This window comes from Carassius gibelio, chromosome A16 (assembly GCF_023724105.1).
Source record: "Carassius gibelio isolate Cgi1373 ecotype wild population from Czech Republic chromosome A16, carGib1.2-hapl.c, whole genome shotgun sequence".
In the NCBI taxonomy this organism is placed as follows: Eukaryota; Metazoa; Chordata; class Actinopteri; order Cypriniformes; family Cyprinidae; genus Carassius; species Carassius gibelio.
This window is the reverse complement of record NC_068386.1, coordinates 2,193,162-2,209,564: the sequence shown is the minus strand read 5'-3', so window position 1 is coordinate 2,209,564 and position 16,403 is coordinate 2,193,162. Positions and strand designations below refer to the sequence as shown.

At 35.1% G+C, this 16,403-nt stretch overlaps 2 protein-coding genes across 3 annotated transcripts; both read right to left on the bottom strand.

Annotated features, from left to right (window-relative positions):
• Positions 1 to 636: 636 nt before the first annotated feature.
• LOC128030348 (free fatty acid receptor 2-like) lies at positions 637 to 1,704 on the bottom strand. The gene has a single exon (XM_052617895.1). The coding sequence runs from the start codon at positions 1,671 to 1,673 to the stop codon at positions 714 to 716; it is 960 nt and encodes a 319-aa protein (XP_052473855.1). The 5' UTR covers positions 1,674 to 1,704; the 3' UTR covers positions 637 to 713.
• Positions 1,705 to 5,166: 3,462 nt separating this feature from the next.
• Positions 5,167 to 15,890, bottom strand: LOC128030345 (free fatty acid receptor 2-like). 2 transcript variants are annotated; one of them, XM_052617892.1, is made up of 2 exons: positions 15,831 to 15,890; positions 5,167 to 8,043 (listed from the first exon to the last, which is right to left on the bottom strand). In XM_052617892.1, exon 2 carries the CDS (start codon positions 8,013 to 8,015, stop codon positions 7,005 to 7,007), a length of 1,011 nt encoding a protein of 336 aa, XP_052473852.1. In that variant the 5' UTR covers positions 8,016 to 8,043; positions 15,831 to 15,890; the 3' UTR covers positions 5,167 to 7,004. The 2 variants fall into 2 exon arrangements, with proteins under 2 accessions (XP_052473852.1, XP_052473851.1); XM_052617891.1 differs by lacking the exon at positions 15,831 to 15,890 and adding an exon at positions 10,874 to 10,977.
• Positions 15,891 to 16,403: the final 513 nt, after the last annotated feature.

Here is a 16,403-nt window from a genome sequence, read left to right as displayed (position 1 = left end):
TATATATAATTTATTTATATATTTTTTGCCTACTTGACATTTTTTTATATTTATTTATTTATTTATTTATTTTGACCACATGAGTAGGTTCAGTCTATGAACTGGCTTACTTATTTTAATATCAAAGGTAAGTATTTTACCATCAAAATCGATCAAGAATACATATCTCATTTTCAGCATTTATCTCACCATCAATGTCTGTGGTGCCATTTTTACACTTCCTGGACACTAAAAATGAAGAAGTCTATCTTGCACCATCAAACACGTACACAAACCTTCAGAAAACCACACTGTCTGCCACTTTCCAGAAAAACCATCGGCCTTTAAAAGAGAAAACCTTTCAAACATCTACGTGATCTGTTGTTAGATAGCCAGCACTTCTGTTATCCTTCACACAGCTGGCGAATGTGGCTCATTTATCCCAGCGATCAGTGTCCTCATACTGCTTTCTGTTTATACTGAATAACGTGAATGATGACAAGTTTGTTCTAAAGAAGAATAAACACTATATAAAAGGAAGTTTATCCTCTGTTTCCCAGTCATTTATGTACACAGGTTTGGCTACACTGTTTTCTTTTCTTACTAAGATAACACACTTTTGGCAATCCTTGTTGCCTCTATCATCTCACAAGGAAGTGGAGTAATGTTTACCCTGCTGCATTCGTGTACAAAAATAATTGCACGGTCATTTCCATGCCTACATGAAACATTGGTCAAAGTGCGTTTGTGAGCTCTTGTGGTTTCGGCACACTGTTTTTCTCAGTTTCAGGAGATTTCTTCTTGGAGCTCCACAGGATTTGTGGACACCAAATGCTCCTCACCATCGCCCCGAGTGTGTTTCTAACAGCCGCAGAGGTGAAGTAAAAAATAATCGGGTCCAAACAAGCATTGAACGTGCTTAGAAGAAGGGCTTTGTCTCTCCAAGCTGGGCTTGATTTGGTTATGAAACCGACCACATGGGAGACATTGTAGGGTCCAAAACAGAGCACAAACACCAACAACGTCCCCAAAGCCAATCCAATCGCCCGCAGCTTTCTCCGTCGGCCGATGTTTGGCAGCCTCGAAAGGATGTGGATGAAGTTTATGTAGCAGAAGCTGCAAATAAGCAAAGGAACGCAGAAGAGAACGATGCACAACTCCAAACGTACGGGCAAGAGGAGCTCCAGTTGAGCATGGGTGAATTCTTCATAGCAGACGTTTCGGGATGGTGGGACCGTCCCGGATGGGTTATAGTAGGGCACGATGTAGACAATGCTGAGATGGAGGATGGAAAACACCCAGATGAAGATGCTGGCGAACACGGCGTAGATGGGTCTTCTCCACAGGGAGTGCTGGATTGGGAACGCCACGCCGAGGTAGCGCTCCACACTCACCGCGGTCAAGAAGAAGGTGCTGTTGTAGATGGTCATGTAGAAGACAAAGCCAGACAGCGGACACAGAAAGTAGTCAATGTTCCACACCATATCATTGGCCACTTCTTGCATCTTAAAGGGGAGGAAGATGAGGAAGAGCAAGTCTGAGATGATCAGGTTGAGGAGGAGGATGTCGATGGGTGCCGGCTTCCTCCAAACCTTGCGGCTGAGTGTGTAGAAGGCCAAGACGTTGGCCGGGAAGCCGGTGATGAAGGTGAAGATGTAGATGGTGAGGCACAGATAATAATCACAGTGTTGCATGATAGCTGTGCTCCATACAGTCCACACAGAGCAGGACGGCCCAATCCTGGAAATTTGATGCAGTGTTAAAGTCATGAAAAACATCACTAATATAGATCAGGGGTCTCCAGTCCTGCTCCTACAGGACCAGACGTCTATGGAATTACATTTGTTTCAATAATGATGAACGAAACTTTATAAAACTGAACGTAACTATTTCAGAAACTATCAAAAATATGCCATTACGAAAGGGTGGCGTCTGTACTTCCCGGTCAGAGAGCACCTGTCAATCAAAAGCTCACTATCCAATCAGAGTAGATCATTGTTAAGCCCGCCCCCCACGAGAGGTTCGTGTCAAAACACCAAACGAAAAACTGCGAAACGTAATCGAAATCAGAGCAATGAATTCAGAATCCACGATTCTTTTGAAAAACATTAACAAAAAATGAAGCATAATTGAAGAGCCTGTTAAATTTGTGCGAATTGTTTTTTTTTCTTCTTTTGTAATGGCATATTTTTGACAGTTTCTGAAATAGTTTTGTTCAGTTTTATAAAGTTTCGTTCATTATTATTGAAACCCCCAACACACTTGATTGGAAGTTTCTAGTCATCCTCTATATTTTAAAAAATATTTGCTTAAATTACTTCTGATTATTTTAAAATTGAAAAAGTTTAAACTCACATTAGACTTAAGACACGTTAACTGTTGCTTTGAACAAAACCATCAATATTTGAATCTCAATAGAAAAAAATGACACATTTTTAAATCTATTCAAAGAACAAATTTTACCAATATTTAAAAATCCTAATTGAACAAAACCATCAATATTTAAATCTCGATTCAGAACAAAAACAACCAATATTTGAATCTGTTCATAGAACAGAATTGACCAATTTTAAGTATCTTACTGGAACAAAAACTGCTTGGCTCCATTCAACGTTTTACTTTGTTTATACTGCATTGCGCTGTGAAGAATTCCTAAAGATTATCCACTAAAAAGCACAGGTTGGTCTGAAGATGACACACTGTGACAAGAATTAGCAGTTATTACTGAAAAACATGTACAGGAAGTATTCAAACGCTTTATGAAGAAGGAAAAAAGAGTTACGCACGCCTCAAAAAGGACAATCACGTAATATTGAACTCTAGAATGCTTAAAACCATCGCTCATTTCATGTTGAGACAAAAAGGTGAACTCACCGCAATCAGCCGAGCTTCTGTATCGACTCTCTCTTGTTTTTCAATAGAGTCTAGGGTCTATCTGCTGACGACCGCACCAACTGTTCGCTTTCTATTTTCAATACTAAAGACTGATAAGGGACGAATTAATAAATGTGGACTGGATCCAACCCGATGTGCTCCTCACACACAGTCTCTACTCTCTAGTGTTGTGTGTGTACATGGAGCATGTCTACACCGTCTTATCAGGCTTTATACTCCTTCAGGGTGTGTGGGAGATGTGTTCAAGGATGATGGGTGTGTGTTTGCATATGTGAGTGTGACTTGGGGGCAATGCCTTCACTTTAACACTCAGTATCAAGGCACTAACCTCTCAAAGTCAACCAGGTGACTGCATTTACAATCCTAATACATCCCCCAAATCAAAAGTGTAAACAAGGCTGGGAATAATGCAGTATTCCATTCAGAGTTTCATGTTTCGGATGTCCTGCTTAAAATGTGTCCTTTAAGTTGGAATTGCAACACTCTTAAAAAATAATGGTTCCTTACTGGTTCAACGAAGAACCTTAAATAGTCTTTGCATTCCACAGAAGGTTTTTTATAGTGTAAAAAATAATTCTTTACACAGGTGCTAAAAGGAGGCTTTAACAGTGGTGCAGTAGAAGAACGATTTTAGGTTCCTCAAATAACCTTTCAGTGAACAGTTCTTAAAACTGAACATTTTAATAATCTAAATAACCCTTTTCCCCTATGGAAAGTTTCAATGATTTTAAAGGGTCCTCATGGAGCAATCAGTGCCAATAAATAATCTTCGTTTTTAAGAGTGCAGATTATTAAAATGTGAGGTTATTTTAAGTTTTTTTGCAGAACAAAAAAGGGATCTTCTACCCCCTTTTGGAGACTTAAATTTTAAGCGTCTACCATTTAGTCATTTTTATTTATAGAGCATGTTTCACAACACAAGTTCACCAGTTTTAACTTTGAATATGTCCAATTGTCAACAAAGACATCTCTTAGCGACCAAACTGTGGCGTATATAAAGATTATTTCCAATGCAAGCATTTATTCTATAGGTGTACATTTATCACCTGAGGATCATTTAGTGTTTTACGCTCCTGTCTCTGCAAACGTTTGCTAAACCGCTTTTATTACCACCGGCTTTGATGGATTGGTGCATTTTATTCGCTTGAAGGTTTATGTTGTCATGTGCTGCCATCTTGGCCGAAACAGCATTTTCTGCAAATACAATTGCTCTTGTCCAAGTCAGAATTTGGAAATCTCAACTTTCCAGGTTGAAGGTAGTACGGCATAAAATCACTTTCAACAAAGTCTTTCAGGTCTATAATTCATTCAGTAGCTAAAATCACGGAAAATCCCCTTCGCTCAGCACAGAGCCCTCCGTGAGTAGAAAAATCATCCCTTTCACAATGACGTACAATACACTTTACAACACATGATAATGCTGTGTTTCATAACAAAACACTCATTTCTTGATTTATTATTAGCTATAATACCCTTAATGTAATTATAGCTCATCTGGTCAGACCTTAGCTAGAAAAGCGATAACAATGAGCATAACATCATCATCATTAACATAAAACACAACATAAAAGTCATCAAAAGCATTGGATAAGACACATAAATGTTGTCTTTCTCATTATGTGAATTCCACACGAAACTACCAGTAATAAAATATTAAAACCTCAGAGACCTGAAACAGATGCATTGCTTAATATCAATATCTGTACAATTTTAAAAAATATATTTTTTTAAAACATACCTTTGTAAACTTTTCGATTGTTTAGTGGGATTGCGTCTGCTCTCCATTCTGCTCAGCCCTCTCATTGAAAATGAACTGTGAACAGCTTTTTACGTGTCTTGTCTACGTGTCTGCGCCATAGGAAAAGTGATAAATACATTTTAAAAAAAGGATTATAATTTCACAGTACAGTACAGCTCAAGTCAGTCACATATTAAGAAAACAATTGTCGTCACCTGAAAGAGACGAGGAATATTTCATGATGACTGATGTCTGTGAATTATAGCGATGGCCCTGCACAGGCCTACTATACTGTACATCCACTGACAGTGACATATACCAGCGAGCGGCAGAGTGACAGTGTCTTGTGTATTTATACAGTAGATGAAGATGCACTGATTTGTAGCTGATCATTTATTTTCTAGGAAGGGACGAGGGACATAAATATTGCTGAAGGTTTTGCATCATTTAAGCATATACATGTCTAACAATGCCGTGAATTGTTCTGGAATGATGTAAACATAGCATGCATGGATTTTTAATACTTTAAAACTTCATTTTTATTATTCCAGTGTGCTCAGCTTCATATGCATGTTCAAACAAAATGGCTTAGTCATGTAAGATGATGCACTTGAAATCTTGATTAAAGGTACTGTAAGGATTTTCTTCTAAAATAGCATGGAGAAAACAAATAGATGTCGGTGATGTAACATTGATGCTGAAGTCTGCAGGACGGTAGGTCTCCAGGAACAGGGTTGGAGATCCCTGGTTTAGTTGATCAGAGGACTTTGATGCACTTTCTGTCTGTCAGTCATGTTCAGGATTGCCTACATGTCTCTGGAGGGTTTAGGATTGGTGGTAGTCAGAATCTGGCTAACATTGCTTATAGCACCATTAATGTAATACAGAAACTCAGATGTAATACTCAGAGCACATGTATTATATGTGTACAATTAAAACAAGCTCAGTTATATTACTTATTGCATATTTTTATTCAGTAGAAAATTGCACATCAAGCCATTTTATAACTATGAGGGGAAAAGTGACTATACTGCGGTTCCAAATAAGCTTATTTTGCTCTTGCAGAAAATTATAAACAATTTAATTATTACATATTTACATGCAAAAAAAATTAAAATAAAAAAAATTGATAAAAAATTAACCTTATTAAACATAATTCATGGTACAAACATTAAGGGAAAACAATCTATAAAGAAAAAAATGCATTATGTTAGCAGAAGTACTTAAATATTATTTAAAAAAAGTTAATAAAATGTATTTCATTTATTTATGCAGTGAAGTTTATTTATGCATAGTTTATAGTTTATTTATGCAGAACCGAAAAAAATGATAATAATAGTGAAATGTAAAAACATTCAGCTGGTTTACACATCTGCTTGTTTGAGTGGCCCAAATGGGCAGGATATAACATCAGATCAAACAATGGTGTGAATTTTAGCAAGTGTGAAATGTCGTTATTTTATTTGGTGCCGCTAGTGCTGCACAAATTACACCCTTCACACTGAATGCCCAGTTTAAAGAGAGCATAAGCTCCCCGAAGGTGCATTAACCTGATAATTATACTGATCCTGACAGAAAACACTCAATAAACCTGCTTGAGTATTTTCCATTCGGATCGATATCAGAAAGTGCATCAAAACCGTGCCTGCTGAGGGCACGCCGAACCTCAATAGAAGCAAAAGTAATACTATAATACAAGTTATAGACTCAAGTCAATAGAGTGCAATAGTTGGGTTCCAGAAGTAAAATTCCTCCATGAGAAAATTGGTTTTTAAAAATAAACTTTAAAAGAAAGACCTACTGTGGGATCTAAGGTTATTAATCAATGGTTGAAACCATACATTCACACAAATAAATGGGTTAAACAGCTGAATTCATGGTAAAAAAAATAAAATAATAAAATACATTACCCATGATGCTCTACAGAAATTTCCATCAATAAGAGATCACAACAAAATAGCTTGCAGGGAACCCCACTCATGAAACACTTGCTATGCTATTAAAATACTAAACATGCGCATATTTTGCAATAAATATTAAACATACTGTTTCAATATTATATTTCCAAGTCATTATTTAATGATGTAATTTGCAATGCTTCTTGGGACTGTAGTTCTCCCTCAGTAAAGTTGTTAAAACTTCCAATTTTTAAATACTTTGTAATGTTAGGGTTCACCTTGGGTTGGTTTGGTTCACTGCTTATAGTGCTTTAACGAAGATCCCTATAAGAAAAATGAATGGAAAAACCTCTATAGTAATAGTTGTCCATTATACAGGTCCATTGCATCAGAATCGTGTTCAATTGCTTTGGATTGATCAGCATGTGCTGACATTGCTCAACTGTGGTCAGAAGAAAGCTCTCTTCCCACAGCAGAGTCACAGGTCAATCGAATCAGACTCTACGTCCCAGTTTGTGCTGTTCCAGAGAGCTTTCAGTCGTGCTCTGAGTTTTCTCCTCTGTACTCGAACAGTCCAACAGATGACAACAGAGAGCTGAGCGGCAGCAGGGCTGGAGAAGCTTCCTCGACAACTTCTTCAAGATGTTCCTGAACGTTTCTCTGAGTGCCGAAGAAGAGAAGTAGAATATGAACGGATCGAGGCATGCATTGAACGTGCTGGGGAGCAGCGCTTGAACTCGCCAGTCTGGGCTTTTATTCTGTACATATCCGACCACGTGCGAGACGTTGTAGGGCAAGAAGCAGATAATGAAGACAAGAAGCGTGCCCAACGCCATCCCGATGGCTCTATACCGCTTCTTGGCATTGATGCTGGGCAGATTGGAGAGGATGAGGATGAATTTGATGTAGCAGAAGCAGCAGATGAGGAACGGCATGAGGAAGAGCACGATGAAAAGCTCCAGACGAAACGGCAGGAGGATATCGAGCTGTTCTCTGCTAAATTCTTCATAACATGTGTTACGCATATATGGTGCGGTGTAGTTAACATTCGTACTATTGTAGTATTGTATGATGTAGACGATACTGCAGTGTCCCATTGACATCACCCAGAATATGACGCTGGCTATCACAGCGTTTCGAGGGTCGCGTTTGAGCTTGTATTTAATGGGGAACGCCACTCCCAGGTAGCGCTCCACGCTGATGGCCGTCAGGTGGAAGGTGCTGTTGTAGATGGTGGAGTAGAAGATGAATCCTGTCAGAGGGCAGAGGAAGTAAGGAAGAGTCCATTTCATGTTGGCCGCCTCCACCATGCGAAACGGCAGGAAGAAGAGGAAGATCAGGTCAGAGATGGTTAAACTGAGTAACAGCACGTCCATCGGGGTGGAGCGCTGGTGGACCTTGTTAAAGAAGGTGTAGAAAGCCAAGATGTTGGCGGGAAGACCTGTGATCAGCGTGAATCCGAAGACGGCTAACACCAGGTTACTGAGAACCAAAGTCAACGCCATCGTCACTGTAGATGTCAAGGATGCAGACCTGTTAAAGAAAAATAAATTAATTCAAGATAAACTCAGGTTTTACATCTTACATCCAATGTTAAAGAAGAAAAAAAAAAAACACAAGAAGAAATCCTGTGCATTTGAAGAGCGCATAACTGCAAGAACCTTTTGTGGAATGGAAAGGCTCCATAAATGTTAAAGGTTCTTCATGGAACCAAAGATGCCAATAAAGAAACGTATTTTTTTTTAAGATAAAGGTGAAAAAATGGGCATGCTTAAAGGGTTGGTACATCCAGATTGCACAATTATGTCATTAATAACTTACCCTCACGTTGTTCCAAACCCGTAAGACCTCTGTTTATCTTCTGAACACAGTTTAAGATATTTTAGATTTAGTCCGAGAGCTCTCAGTCCCTCCATTGAAGCTGTGTGTACGGTATCTGGGAGTAATTCAGTGACTCAGACAGTACACTGACTGAACTGCTGTGAAGAGAGAACTGAAGATGAACACCGAGCCGAGCCAGATAACGAACAAAACATTGATACATTCACGAGTCAAAGACCGTTTCTGTCGGACGCATCTGATTCGTGAACCGAGGAGCTGATGATGCTGTTCATGTTTGATTCAGCGTGAAGCAGACCGACACACAGAGCGTCTGAACCGAACTGATTCTTTTGGTGATTGATTCTGAACTGATTCTGTGCTAATGTTATGAGCCCAGGTGAACCGAAGGCTTGCAGTCAACGCCAATGACGCCATTACATCGAGCGCAAAAGAACCGGTGAACCGTTTTCTTCAACCGGTTTATTGAATCGAACTGTCCGAAAGAAATACTGGTGATCCAAAAACCGATGCAACCGGTTCTTTACTCATGAACGAGTCATTATCTGTCTCGGCTCGGTGTTCATCTCTCTCTTCACAGCAGTTCAGTCAGTGTACTGTTTGAGTACATGCATTACTCCGGGATATTGGTTTGTTTGAACTCAGAGGGAGTGTCTGCCGCATCAAACAAGTTAACAGCTTAAGTCATTTGTGGATTAATGCGTATTGGAGATGCGAACCGTTTAAAACGATTCAGTTCGATTTGGTGAACTGAATGATTCGTTCGTGAACCGGATATCACAAAACTGCTTTGTTTTGAACTCTCTCACAACAGACACGGAAGAGAAGACAATGCTGAATAAAGTTGTAGTTTTTGCTATTTTTGGACCAAAATGTATTTTCGATGCTTCAAACAATTCCTACGTACCCTCTGATGTCACATGGACTACTTTGATTATGTCTTTCTTACCTTTCTGGACATGGACAGCAGACCGTACACACAGCTTCAATGGAGGGACTGAGAGCTCTCGGACTAAATCTAAAATATCTTAAACTGTGTTCAGAAGATAAACAGAGGTCTTACGGGTTTGGAACAACATGAGGGTGAGTTATTAATGACATAATTTTGCTATCTGGGTGAACTAACCCTTTAAAAATGATTCTAGAGTGTGAAGCATTATATTTCCTATCAAGATTCACAAAATTGCAATCTCACACAAATGAATGCACAGTTGCAACTAGAGATTTAACGGACACGAACACCTTTCCATCATTTTGCAATGATTTGCAGGAGAAAATGTTATAAGAGAAATCTTAAACTGCGATAAAATTTTGTTTTTGTATTTTTTAGTCCAGCTATCTGTGACATTTGACAAAGAAAAGCATTGGGGCATTTAAAATGAGCTCATTTACTGATGCTAATAAAAACACTGCACAAAACATAAGAGTCTGACTACACCACACAGCTGTGCAACACACTGAGGATGAAGTATGTGTTATGGGTCAAATTCTAACTAACACAGCACAGGATATGACACATCATGGAACCGTTAGAAATAGAGATGCTTCTGATAAATGATTTTGCAAAAACCCTCAGAGAATGTGATTAATGGTTAACATCTGTAGATAAATTAGCACTACAGGAAATTTTTTCAAACCACAAAAATATAAGATAAACAGTCACATTTACATTAGGGCTGGATAATATATTGAAGAAAAAAAACACTGGGAAAAAATGCCAAAAAATGGAGTTGTAAATATTAATATTGTAATTGTAATTGTACAGATGTACTACAAAAATTATACAGATAATTATCTTTAATATATTTCTTATCAAATATTTGTAAAATTATATGTATATTTAAATATAATAATAATCATGATTAAATTAAAATTTAATTAAATTCTGAATTATTATTATTTTATAGCCAAACCGAAAGGTTGAAAGATATGTACAATTTTTGTTCAAATTTTGATCAAATTCTATTAAATTTATGGTTGATAAAAGAGGTTTTAATTACTGAAGAATATACTGTAAATATACAGTGTAAACAGAATAAAGTGCACATTTTTCAAGTTTCCTAAACACTAAAGGATGGTTCACATTCAGAAAAAAAATAATAATATTTTTGCTTTTTTTATAGTTATTATTATTATTATTTATGCAGATGCACTTCCCAAACAAGTAATTCTAGAATTATTAATTATTTCCAAATACAGCAATTTAAGTCGTCTTGTATAGATGCTGTATGTTCAACTGATCGTAAGCTGGTAGCTGATTTTTTTTAAACATTGTAGCTCATTTCTAGTTCTACTTTAATCAGAACAGTTCCCAGTGGTTTGCATGATCTGTCAGCTATTCTGGGGAATTTCCTTAGGGGTGCTTCTCTGAACCCTAGATATGAGTTAACATACCTTTGAACATTAAAGAAATGCTTGTTTTAGCCTTAAAAAATGATTTCTGTTCGATAAACGTTCCAAGTATCATGTACCATTTTAAAGTTGGTGAACAAAATAAAACAAAAGAAGAGGAAAGTTTTCATACCTCAAGTCAGTTCAGACACAGACTCAGACTCAGAAGAGATAATGACACTTTCTCTCAAACATAATGCTGCTTATAACCAGGTTAGTGTGACACACACACACCCCTATAAATGGCACAAAAGGAAGGAAGCCATTCTTACTTCCTGTTTAACTCCAAACAAGTGTAATTATTAAACACAAACACGGACATAAATTATCATACATTTACAAATTATTATTATTATAATTATTATTAATATAATGCATTTATACAATATATTATTATTATTATTAAATATTTATATAAATATTAATTTAAATATTTCAAAGCAGAAAATGCATTTCATTTTTTATATTAAAAAAATTATTCAGCTTAAATGTATTTTTCACAAATTTATTTGCATAATGATAATAATAGAATAGATAATAATAGAAAAATATATACAACCACACAATGACAATAATAAAAAATAATTAGAATATTATTATTATTATATACATATTTCACTCTATGCTTAAAATCAAACTCATCTGACGTTTATTTATTTCACAAGAATCTGTTTTCTCTTGTTTTGACTGTTGTCATGCGGTTGCTAAGGTGTTTTGGGTGGTTGTTTACTGCCAAAATAAAACAGTATCTATATGACACATCAAAGTTTAATATGACAGAGACAGTATTATTTATTTCATAACATATTATAAGAATGCTATATTATTTTCAGTCATTTTCAAGGCTATTATTTTAGGCAAAATGCACTTGTCTATTGTAAGGAGAAAGTGTTTTGAGACGTGATGGGACGCACATTTCTTCTTTTGCTGAACTCAAGATTGTCCAATAGTGGTCAAATTTGGAATGTGCAATACTGAGAATATTGAAAACATGTCTGACTTCTACTTTCACTTTAAACTGGATGCTGTTTTAGGATAAATATGCTGTTTCTATTCATGTTTACAACTGAATGAGCAATTTTGGGACAAACCTGTATTTTTTTTTTCCCCCAGACGTCCAAGAGATTGTGCTAGTGATGTGTTGAACACGGGTTAATCAGGTTTTGTGGGACAGATGAATTAGCCAAAGGCAAATTCAAGCACAGGTCATCATTATTTACTCACCTTAATGTTGTTCCAAACCCGAATAAAGTTTGTTCTTCTGAGTAAAACCAAAGTTAGGCCGAATGTTTACACTCCTCTGTAACGTGAAAGTAAATGACTGAAGTTGTGGAGAATCAACACTGTAAATGAACCATAAAAGTAGCTCATATGACTCACGCTCTACATTCAGCTTATTCGATAGCTTGATGTGAGGAAGAGACCTCGATTTTCACTTTAAATCATTCCTTCCCTCTGATCTCATTTATGCGTGCACATATTGAAATGTGTTAACTAAAATGACAACTGAAAACTTATGAATAAAAGCGATATAAATATATTTTATTAACTTTTTTAGTTTATTAATCTTTTTAATTGTAATTTTATTTTGAAATAATTGTATTAAATATTAAAATAGAACATATATATATATATATATATATATATATATATATATATATATATATATGTTCTATTTTAATATTTAATAAAATTATTTCAAAATAAATAAATCTATATTACGGTGGAAATCACCAGAGGCTTACGATACGATACGATACGATACTTCTGTCGCAATATTACAATATTATCGCGATTTTAACTATATTGCGATATTCTGCGATATAACAGTGCAACTTGAACTTGTACAAAAAGGTTGTGCAGACCCTTCAGCAATTGGGGCATTTGAAAGTCAATTACTCTTAAATTTTAATTAAATTAGAAAAATAATGGTCTTACATCTAGGGATGCATCAAAATTGTGGATGCACTTGGCCGAAAACTGAAAATGCATTGTAATTATTATTTTATTAAATAATATAAAGTAGTTTTGTAAGACTCTTTTTTTTTTTACAAAAAGTTTTGTATTTTTATTATTAAAAAATAATAATAAATAAATAAAATAACCACACATCGACTGAAACTATAACACAATAAAACTGGACAGAGTTTATTGGTTAATTATTGTAAAACACTTTACAATAAGGTTCATTAGTTAACATTAGTTAACTACTTTAGTTAAAGAACTAAGAATGAAGCATTTATTCATCTCAATTTATTTAATTTCAACATTTATTCATTCATTATTAAAATCAAGTTGTGCTAGTTAACAGTTCATGCACTCTGAATTAACATGAACTAACAATGAACAACTGTATTCTCATTAACTACTGTAGCATTAAGAAAGATTAATAAATACTGTAATAAATGTATTGTTCATTGTTTGTTCATGCTGGTTAATACAATAACTAATGGAACCTTGATGTAAAGTTTTTCTAACTTTAATATTAAATATCAAAATATTATTTTTTAACACTTTTATGTAACAAAATCAGATATAAGTTGTTGTTTTTGACAAATTATCCAAATAGATTTGCATCGATTCATGTATAATTTTTCCCCCACCACTAATATATATATATAAGTAGTTATTAATATTTTGAATTTGATTTGTTTTTTATATTTTTAGCTTTTAGTTTAATTGTATTTTTAGCATTTAGTTAGTTTTGTTACTATACAGTAATCTTACTATAAAAAAACGTCTAAAGTATTTATTAATAAAAATGTTTATGTCAGAAAGTTTACATTATTAAAGCTGTATCTGGTAATATTATTTAATGAAACTAACATTAAACAGTTGTATGTTTATTAACTAAGGTTTTAACAGATTGGTAGTTGTAGGTTAATGCATTAACTAACATCACCTAATGGGAATGTATTGTAAAGTGTTACCAACAAAATTATTAAAACTAAAGTTAAATAAGTTTCAAAATATTAATAAATACCAAAATAGGTCACTTTTATTTTCATTGCACGAGAATGAGGATGTCTTCAACGTTTCTCCTTTTGTGTTCTACAGAAGAACGAAAAATCACACGGGTCTGAGATGTCACAATTTTCATTACAAGAGAAACCAACCACACCAAAGCCCACAGAACTTCTCTTAACGGTGTATGAATGTGTACGAGACGTCACGCTGTCAACCAAAAGCCACTGAGAGCCTCTTCAGAAACGAAGGTGAAGGTGAGAGGAAGTTAAATGAGACAGACTCATCACGTCACACTGAATCGCTGCCTGCCGTTTAATCAGAGACTGTGGCAATCAGCAACACCTCCTCTGACATTTGAGCAGATACGGTCCGTCCCGCATGCTGAAAGATGAAGCCATGGCATAATTAGACTGCCCTGTTCTGCATCTCGCCCTATAATTACCCGGAAATCTGCTGAGAGTGTGTGAACGAGCAACACACTGTTTATTAAAACACGGTTGAGTGGCATTTACCTGAACATCTACTGATTGATCAGATGATTGTCTCGTCAAGATAACGGCATGTTGGTATTTCTTGTAATGTTTAGTAAAGTTTCAAACCAGAAATAGCCTACAAGCACCTTACACAAGCCCAAGGCAGAGAAATGTGCCAGCACATGTCTATTATACAGTACGTCTGTTTACATCAGCACGACATACTTGTAGAGAATTTGCTCTTTTGCTGCAATGCATGTATAGGATGTTTCCTACCAGATGTCAAAAAGACGTTAAGATGTCATGTTTATTATTTACAATGCATGCAAACCTTACATCTTAAAGACGTCTATCAGATACACAGCAGATGCTTTCCAGATAACTTTCAGCCATTAAAGCAGGATGGATTCTGATTGGCTGTCAATGTTTCTATCGTTCATCAGCCAGATAAAGTCGTTTTGAAAGTGAAACCACTGTTCGGTGTAAACCCTGCTATTCTTTGAAATTGAGAACATTTTTTAAAACCAATTTATAAAACTAACATGTTACTGTACTACAGATGCCAATCAATGAAGTGGCAACCACCTCAACATTTTGCTTGGGAAAGCACCACTCTTAGCAACTTTACAAAATGTTTCTTTAGTTCTTTCGGTTTACTTACTCAGAACAAAACCATTATTTCCTTCCCGGTTGACCACATAGTGTTATCAAACATATATTGCTGCTATGAGACAGCTTTGTGGTTTTAAACTTGAACAAAACTACATTTTAACAACTGATGGAGAATCTCTATTGGTTTGAACACAGCAATGCAGGCTTTCATCTGATCCTGTGTGGTTAATTTAAAGGTTTCTTCAAGCATTTTATTCACAGTGACTCATATATGGCACCACCTTGTGGCCTTGTTTAATAAAAAAAAAAAGAAGAAGAAGAAGAAGAAGAAGTTTACAAATTTTAAATGAATAAATAAATGCTTAAGAATAAGATTAAACAAAATAAATAAATGCACTTTTTGATTAAAATAAATAAATGTATTACAATACAAATAAAAATCGATTTACATAATGTATTTAACATGTAAAAGAAACAAAATATTTCCACATTAAATTCTACCCCTTTTTTATATACATTTTTAACAGTATAAACTGGGTCTTTATACATTAAAATATTATATATATATATACACACTGTCTTTTGTTGTTATTAATATAATTATAAGGAGACTTTTGTTTCATTTTGAACAATTTTGTGTATTATGTTGAATCATACAAAGTTAAGACCGTGTAAATGGTAAATTCACCTAATAATCTTAATTCTATCATTATTTACTCACCTTCATGTCTTTCCAAATATGCATGATCTCATATCTTCTGTGAAACACAAGATATATATATATATATATATATATATATATATATATATATATATATATATATATATATATATATATATATATATATATATATATATATATATATATTTACAGAATACTAAAATAAAAAAAAGTTTAAGGTGAAATGCATTTAAAAAAAACATCGTGTCCCAGTTTACCAGTCACTTCTGAAATTTTGTGCAGATCTTTATCATTTGAATGCCTCTGGAACATATTATAAAAGCCAATGAAATATGATCAGAAGTGTCCCACTTTACCTGGATTCCCCTCTGTATCACTCAACAGGAAAGTGTGTGTTGTTTCAGACGCCTCTGTCACAGGAAAGATAGATGAGATCTTTATGCACAAAGGTTAAAAAAAAAAGATGCAGCTTTTGCTGATGTAAAAGTAGGTCAGAAAAGACACAAACTCACATTTAAAGTGTGACAGCAGTGCTCAGAATAAAACAGTAGTGATAAATAGATCTGGTGTCTAGTAAACTTGCAGGGTACGATTGCAATGCACTGAAGAATGCAAGCGCACATGTAATGCAATGCACAAAAAAGCATTTAAGCAAAATTGTGTACAATCTTTAGACTTGTCTATTTAAAGAATGCATGTATATTCGTTAGCATTTGAATTCATCTTAATGGCAGTTGTTCAGCTAGCAAATGCAGTCTTGTAAATAATCAGAGTGCATTCTGCCATCTTTGCACAAGGAAAATGTTTTGAGAGAATAACTTACGATCCAATCACTTGAGCTATAAATGCAACCATCACATGCAGCTTGTCCTTATTTTCATCAGCACTAAAAAAAAAAGAGAAACAGACACAATATAGTTATCATCTAA

Excerpts from the sequence above, each read along its gene's own strand:
- LOC128030348 (XM_052617895.1), bottom strand. The coding sequence starts at position 1,673 with ATGCAACACTGTGATTATTATCTGTGCCTCACCATCTACATCTTCACC.
- LOC128030345 (XM_052617892.1), bottom strand. The coding sequence starts at position 8,015 with ATGGCGTTGACTTTGGTTCTCAGTAACCTGGTGTTAGCCGTCTTCGGA.